Here is an 8470-nt window from a genome sequence, read left to right as displayed (position 1 = left end):
AAGGTTGAAAACCAGGCGAGCTGCAGCCTTCAGGATAAGTTGCAGGGGTTTGTTGGAACAAGCAGGCAGCCCAGCCAACAGCGAGTTGCATTAGCCCAGACGGGAGATGACAAGTGCCTGGATTAGGACCTGCGCCACTTCCTGTGTGAGGTAGGGTCGTACACAACGTATGTTGTAGAGCATGAACCTGCAGGATCGAGTCACTGTTTTGATGTTTGCAGAGAACAACAGGGTGTTGTCCAAGGTAATGCCAAGGTTCTTTGCACTCTGGGAGGGCGACACTGTGGAGTTGTCAACCACGATGTACAGGTCTTTGAGCAGGTAGGCCTTTCCCGGGAGGAACAGCGGCCTCGTTTTGTCGAGGTTGAGCTTGGGGGAAGGGGGGGTGCGACATCCAAGCTGAGATATTTGCCATGCACGCAGAGATGTGTGTCGCCACCTGTGTGTCAGAAGGTGGGAAGGAGAAAAGTAGTTGAGTGTCATCTGCATAGCGATGATAAGAGAGACCATGTGAGGATATGATAGAGCCAGTGACGTGGTGCATAGAGAGAAGAGGAGAGGGCCTAGAATGAAGCCCTGGGGGACACCAATAGTGAAAGTATGTGGTGCAGACACAGGTCCTCTACACGTCACCTGGTAGGAGCGGCCTGAGTGTGTACAGAGCCTGTGACGCCCAGCCCTGAGAGGGTGGAGAGGAGGGTATGATGGTTCAGGGTGTCGAAGGCAGCAGATAGATCTAGGAGGATGAGAACAGAGGAGAGAGAGTCAGCTTTGGCAATGCAGAGAGTCTCCTGGACACAGAGAAGAGAAGTCTTGGTTGAGTGACCCACCAGCCTGTCTGGTTAGAGACAAGAAGATTGTTCTGAGAGAGATAACGAGAGAGTTGATCAGAGACAGCTCTCTCTCTCCCGCACCTGCTGTTTCGACCTCTTAATGCTTGGCTATGAAAAGCCAACTGACATTTATTCCTGAAGTGCTGACCATCTATACCCACTGTGATTAGTCTTTGACCCTGCTGGTCATCTATGAACGCTTGAACGATATCTTGAAGAACGATATGGCCTTAATGCCCATGTACTTTTCTAATCTCCACCAGGCACCAGAAGAGGACTGGTCAACCCTTAGAGCCTGGTTCCTCTCTAGGTTTCTTCCTAGGTTCCCTCCGCCTTTCTAGGGAGTTTTTGTAGAAGAGTGGAGGCTGTTACAGCAGCAAAGGGGGGACCAACTCCATATTCATGCCCATGATGTTGGAATGAGATGTTCGACGAGCAGGTGTCCAAATACTTTTGGTTATGTAGTGTACCTTGGTGAGTGTCAGACCAAAGGAGAAGGACGGGTTATCCTAGGGGAAATACACAACCTCAGTTTTTGTGTTGACAAGTATTTGTTTTTTAGATGATCTCCTGCTGTCCATCCTCCTGGTTGCTACATTGACAATTCACAGAAGAGGACCCTTAGAGGAAAATAGCAGTCCTCCAATGTCAGAATAACTGTGCTGGAAGGTACAGTAGGTCACTGTCTTTCCAGTGGTAAGGAGGGAGAAATAAACAGAAATCCCACATGCTCAGTCACTCACTCAGTCACTCACTCACTGACTCACTCACCCACTCACTCAGTCACTCACTCAATAATACAACTGATGCATTCACATTTTCCATATGGTTGTGCTCTACTACTACTACCTCATCACCAAGTAACAACTATTCAATGGTTCCCTACTTGTATTGATGGCCTCTTCGTGATTTCAATGCCTTTTTTAAGCTCTCTTGTCAGTATACCCAGGGGTAAAAGTAATACATGCTGGTGTCCTCTGCATCAGAGGCTACCTGTATGCATTGCTGGAATTTGGAGCTGAGTGTTATTGTGGCCTTAAGGTCCAGGCCCCTAATGCCTCAGAGACTAACTGTAACATGGACTGCGAGGGGAACCAGAGCATCATCTATAGAGGACCCGATTGGCTCTCCATCGTCTTCTTAGAACCTTAGAACCTTAGAACCACTGTTGGACACAGTGAATTGTTTATTTTTTCTGCTCATATTGTTGATAATGTTAATCCACTAGTTAACGCATTCTCTCTCTACACAGACGAATAGAGACATTTTTAAAGTGGGCTTCAAGAAGCCAGTGAACGTAACAGAGGCTGTTGACATCCTGAATTTGGGGATTTCTGCACTGATCACGTCAGGAAACCTCTATCTTCATTCTATATTAAATGGAAAATGAATTCAGTTAACGGAAAACCTCCTCAAAGTGTCTTCATTATCGACATCAAATCTTGTCACTCAGTTGAACCTGAAGTTTGTATCCTCCCCTAGGAGTTGTCTCTGGCTGTTCTTGGGGGTCAGTGGTGCCTTTGTGGTTACCCTACATTCCTGTTCCCCTGCATGAGCAGGAGGATGAAGAGATGTGTCTGCAGAGTTGCCCTGGAGAAGAGCTGGAGCACTGTGGTACTCAGGGCTACTTCATGGTGTAAGACTCGAATCAAGGGTGAGCGTTCCAGTAGGGTCGTACAAAAAATATATATATTATACGCAACATCAGTTCCAAGCTGTCATTTTCACTTTGCACAACATCACGCCATTATTAATACAAGCTTGCTTGCTGAGTGGTGGCTTGTGATGCCTGACTTGTGATGTTTATTTAGGGACTTTCGTTTCCCCCAAAAGCCCCCATGCACTGCATCATTGGTGGGAACAGTGTACTGACTTCCTCTTAGGTATTTGTTTTGTTGTTCTGCAGATGCCCCATGTTTCAATATGTAGTTAGGTCATCATCTCTGTGCTGATTTCTACTTCTGCTTTACACTGGTCGAATATTACACTTTAGCTAATCTCGCAATCCAGGACCAAAGCTTGTCTGTTCCTGTTCAAGCAGCAGCTGCATGGACAGGTGTTTCCTGCTCTGTCGGTCAAAAATGGCATTAGCCAGCTTCCCAGGGACAGGAAACACCTAGGCACATCACCTGATAGAATTGGCCACAGGATTCTACACTGGCAGCTACTACTTTGATGGTCCCCTCTACGGCAAAAGTAAAAACCCAACGAGCAGGCTTATTTAATTGACCTATGAACACCCCACCACACCAGTTGAGTCAATGGCGGACTGTCCATTTTGTGACTAACTTTAAGTTGTAAAATACAGAACGGTCCCCTTTAACATGTTTCAAACGAGAGAAGAGATTATTGGTGCAATGGCAGAACTATCTGCATAAAGACCCATGAGTGGCAGGGAGGCGATTCATGCCTTGACTCCAGCGTTCTAATGATCCGCAACCCCTACAAAGCCCTGATGCATGAGTTCTATCGCAGGTATGGAGGCCATGTTGGATTTAACCCCCTCGCTTTGTGGAGAGGAAAAGGTGAAAAGGATGCCTAGGATAAATCTATTTGAACGTTTTTAACCTCAACCTTTTCCTACGAATCATGACATTATTTTCAGTCATTGCACAACCCCAGTTCTTGAACTATCACGTGTTGTAGCACACAGTTGCTTAATTGTGGAATGGTTCTTTCCTTTGTTACCCAAAGATACTGAACATAACTATAAACGCAACATGCAACAATTTCAATGATTTTACTGAGTTACAGTTCATATAAGGAAATCAGTCAATTGAAATAAATAAATGAGGCCCTCCATAATCTATTGATTTCACATGACTGGGCAGGGGCACAGCCAAGGGTGGGCCTGGAAGGGCATAGATACACCCACTGGAGAGCCAGGCCCAGCCATTCAGAATGAGTTTTTCCCCACAAAAGGGCTTTATTAAAGACAGAAATACTCCTCAGTTTCATCAGCTGGCCAAGTGGCTGGTCTCAGACGATCCCACAGGTGAAGAAGCCGGATGTGGAGGTCCTAGGCTGGCGTGGTTACACGTGGTCTGCGGTTTTGAGGCTGGTTGGACATACTGGAAAAATTCTCTAAAACAATGTTGGAGGCAGCTTATGGTAGACAAATTAAAATGACATTTTCTGGCAACAGCTCTGGTGGACATTCCTGTAGTCAGCATGTCAATTGCACGCTCCCTCTAAATGTAAGGAATCTGTGGCATGGTGTTATGTGACAAAACTAAACATTTTAAAGTGTCATTTTATTATCCCCAGCACAAGGTGTACCTGTGTAATGATCATACTGTATAATCAGCTTCTTGATATGCCACACCATTCAGGTGGATGGATTATCTTAGCAAAGGAGAAATGCGTACTAACATGGTTGTAAACAAATTTGTGCACAACATTTGAGAGAAATAAGCTTTTTATGCTTATGGAACATCTCTTATTTCAGCTCATGAAACATGGGTCCAACACTTTATATGTTGCGTTTATATTTCTTGTTCAGTAGATACTTTAAGAAAACATAAGAGTCCATAACTTTAACAACTAATTGTATAGAACTAATGTAACAGATTGTAATCAGACACGCCTTTTGATATCCATTGAAACTCATATTTACACAGTAACACTTTGAATTAATACATTACAAATCAAATAACATCTATAGAAGCAGTGCAAAAAAGGTACCATCGTTACAAACTTACAAACAACCTCAATAAAATGACACAATCTTAAACCTCAGACGTGTGTGAAAGCTTTACTCTCAAAAGACCCAGACTTTGAGAGGTTACGTCCACCTGTACGCCCATCTTCTGCCATTGCATTTTCTATCTTCCACAGAACAGACCTCTTTAGGGTTTGCCGAAAGTCATGACCCATTAACACATACAGTATGGGGTTAAGGAAACTGTTTGCTGCAGCCATTGTGCTGCCCACCTTCAGCCAAGTGTAGAGCATCTCAAGGCTGTGATTCCCCAAGTTCAACTCCAACAGGACAAAAGTGTGATAGGGCACCCAGCAAACGAAGAAGGACACAATGAGGACAGTCATTACCTTGACAGGTTTAGTGGATTTCATGGGGCGACTTCTGAGCTGCACAAAGATAACTGAGTAGCAGAAGACTATAATCAAAAGAGGAATCACAAAGCCACAGACAAATCGACTCAGAGCCACTGCCTTGTGCCCAGACTGATAATCAGTATAGCACAGTGTATCAGCCCCGTGTGTTTTGGTCTGGCGGTAGACCAGTGAGGGTACAGTCAGGGCAGCAGAGAGGGCCCACACGAGGACGACCACTCCGGATGCTCTGGGTATGGTCCGGTTGTTCTGAGCCCAGACAGGAAAAGTGATTGACACACAGCGGTCAACACTGATCAGAACCAGCAGGAAGACGCTGCTGAACATGTTGAGGAACATAGCGGAGGAGGTCAGCTTACACATGACCAGCCCAAAGGGCCAGTGTGAGGTGACCATGTATACAATGTTAAAGGGCAGACAGACACAGAACAGAAAGTCTGAGATGGCCAGACTGAGGTACCAAGTGGTGTTGACCGATGTCCTCATCTTGAAGCCAGAGATCCAAATTACTATAGCATTTCCACTGAGACCCAGTAGTGATATAAGGATATTGATTACAGTTTCCACTGAAAAGGACCTGGGATGGTTGAAAGTCACTGAGCCACTCACAGAGGTGTTTTCATATGTTTCATTGTAGGCAGTATAATCTTCTCCATATTCTGTATAGTCAAAATCCTCCATGTTACTGTAAGACTTTTCTAGTCAAAGACTCCTAAAACTTCCTGTTGATATACGAACAAATTATCAGCCAACACATTGAAAGCATACAATTACAGCTAGTCATGTGCTCAAATAACTTCTCATTATGTGCCTTTTGTCAAACTTCAGAACTGAGCACTATGACATAAAAAGGTGTAAAGTAAAAGACTCACCTTGTGTCAGTGTGAAATGACAACAGCTATTACAGCCTACTGAGAGTGTTCTCTGAGTTTAAATACCCCTGCGGCTGGAGCAATGGCTCACTTCTTCTTTCATTTTAAGTCACAACAACATAAAGGAATGAGGAACCTAGATGGGTTCTGAGTTTGAAGTTCTACATCACACCAGAGTATGTGAGCGGAAGGAGCAGAGCGTGCCCAATTTGACTGGAGCGTGGATCGAGATTCCCAAAGGCTGAAGCGTCGGCCTGCTCCCCAGCTCCCCAGCTCCAATTTCGCTTCAGTAGCGTTCCAAGTAGCAATCACTTCACGAGCTCACAGCATGCCCGCCTCAGCACGCGTTTGTAGTAATCTTGTGTTCAGCTATACAGTCGTGGCCAAAAGTTTTGAGAATGACACAAATATTCATTTTCAAAAAGTCTGCTGCCTCAGTTTGTATGATGGCAATTTGCATATACTCCAGAATGTTATGAAGAGTGATCAGATGAATTGCAATTAATTGCAAAGTTCCTCTTTGCCATGCAAATGTACTGAATCCCCCAAAAAACATTTCCACTGCATTTCAGCCCTGCCTCAAAAGGACCAGCTGACATCATGTCAGGGATTCTCTCATTAACACAGGTGTGTGTTGACGAGGACAAGGCTGGAGATCACTCTGTCATGCTGATTGAGTTTGAATAACAGACTGGAAGCTTCAAAAGGAGGGTGGTGCTTGGAATCATTGTTCTTCCTCTGTCAACCATGGTTACCTGCAAGGAAACACGTGCCGTCATCATTGCTTTGCACAAAAAGGGCTTCACAGGCAAGGATATTGCTGCCAGTAAGATTGCACCTGAATCAACCATTTATCGGATTATCAAGAACTTCAAGGAGAGCGGTTCAATTGTTGTGAAGAAGGCTTCAGGGCGCCCAAGAAAGTCCAGCAAGCACCAGGACTGTCTCCTAAAGTTGATTCAGCTGCGGAATCGGGGCACCACCAGTACAGAGCTTGCTCAGGAATGGCAGCACGCACAGTGAGGTGAAGACTTTTGGAGGATGGCTTGGTGTCAAAGAAGGGCAGCAAAGAAGCCACTTCTCTCAAGGAAAAACATCAGGGACAGACTGATATTCTGCAAAAGGTACAGGGATTGGAATGCTGAGGACTGGGGTAAAGTAATGTTCTCTGATGAATCCCCTTTCCGATTGTTTGGGGCATCCGGAAAAAAGCTTGTCCGGAGAAGACAAGGTGAGCGCTACCATCAGTCCTTTGTCATGCCAATAGTAAGGCATCCTGAGACCATTCATGTGTGGGGTTCCTTCTCAACCAAGGGAGTGGGCTCACTCACAATTTTGCCTAAGAACACAGCCATGAATAAAGAATGGTACCAACACATCCTCCGAGAGCAACTTCTCCCAGCCATCCAGGAACAGTTTGGTGACAAACAATGCCTTTTCCAGCCATAAGGCAAAAGTCATAACTAAGTGGCTCTGGGAACAAAACATCGATATTTTGAGTCCATGGCCAGGAAACTCCCCAGACCTTAATCCCATTGAGAACTTGTGGTCAATCCTCAAAAGGCGGATGGACAAACAAAAACCCACAAATTCTGACAAACTCCAAGCATTGATTATGCAAGAATGGGCTGCCATCAGTCAGGATGTGGCCCAGAAGTTAATTGACAGCATGCCAGGGCGGATTGCAGGTCTTGAAAAAGAAGGGTCAACACTGAAAATATTGACTCTTTGCATCAACTTCATTTAATTGTCAATAAAATCCTTTGACACTTATGAAATGCTTGTAACTATACTTCAGCATTCCATAGTAACATCTGACAAAAATATCTAAAGACACTGAAGCAGCAAACTTTGTGAATATTAATATTTGTGTCATTCTCAAAACTTTTGACCACGACTGTAGCCCCTTGCGTTAAATACTGTCATGAAGTTTGCAAAATATTTTCATAAAGAAGCTGATAAAACTCACAGGTGTTAAGTCAAGGTCACTTACAATGATGAGGACCAAGCGCAAAAGAGGGAGTTGCGGCAACTAAACAATCATTGTGGAATCTGAAAAGACACTTATCCCAAAAGCATGATGATGTACTTACTAGGTGCTTAAATAAAGGAATGAGGTGGGTAGATAACTAAGTATGTCATTGTAGCTGGATTTTCAACCACTCAACTCAGCCCATCACAAACTTGGCTTGTTCAGCACCACGGATAGCACTATTTCTATCACTCTATTTTCAGACAGCTGGGGAGCTATAGTTAAAAGTTGACCAATATCGCCTTCTTGTGTTAAATTTAGGAAATTAAATAAAACTGAACGGTTGGTTTGATTTTTTTTTTTTTTAGATTGCTGAGAGGAAAGGTCAAGGATACCTCTCTTCACAACGACCATGCACACTCTTGTTACGTAAGTGCGAAAATACATATTCCTTACATACAAATCAAATGTTATTTGTCATGTGCTCCGAATAGAACAGGTGTAGACCTTACTGTGAAATGCTTACTTACGAGCCCTTTTAACTAAAAATGCAGAGTTTTAAAAAAGTAAGTAAGAAAATTGTGCTAAAGAAAAAAATAGCAACACATTAAAAATAACAATCCCGCTATATACAAGGGGTACCGGTACCGGGTCAATGTGCAGGGGTACAGGGTAGTCGAGGTAATTGAGTTAATATGTACATAACAAGTCAAAAGTTT

The 8470-nt window shown here is 44.1% G+C and overlaps 1 protein-coding gene across 1 annotated transcript; it reads right to left on the bottom strand.

Moving 5' to 3' along the window:
- Positions 1-3932: 3932 nt before the first annotated feature.
- LOC112219459 (chemokine-like receptor 1) lies at positions 3933-5884 on the bottom strand. Its single transcript, XM_024380722.2, has 2 exons — positions 5780-5884; positions 3933-5629 (listed from the first exon to the last, which is right to left on the bottom strand). Exon 2 carries the CDS (start codon positions 5586-5588, stop codon positions 4569-4571), a length of 1020 nt encoding a protein of 339 aa, XP_024236490.1. The 5' UTR covers positions 5589-5629; positions 5780-5884; the 3' UTR covers positions 3933-4568.
- Between the last annotated feature and the right edge of the window lie 2586 nt (positions 5885-8470).

The sequence above is a fragment of the Oncorhynchus tshawytscha genome, linkage group LG20 (assembly GCF_018296145.1).
Source record: "Oncorhynchus tshawytscha isolate Ot180627B linkage group LG20, Otsh_v2.0, whole genome shotgun sequence".
NCBI lineage: Eukaryota > Metazoa > Chordata > Actinopteri > Salmoniformes > Salmonidae > Oncorhynchus > Oncorhynchus tshawytscha.
Note: the sequence above shows the minus strand (reverse complement) of the source record. Positions and strands in the feature narration are given on the sequence as shown.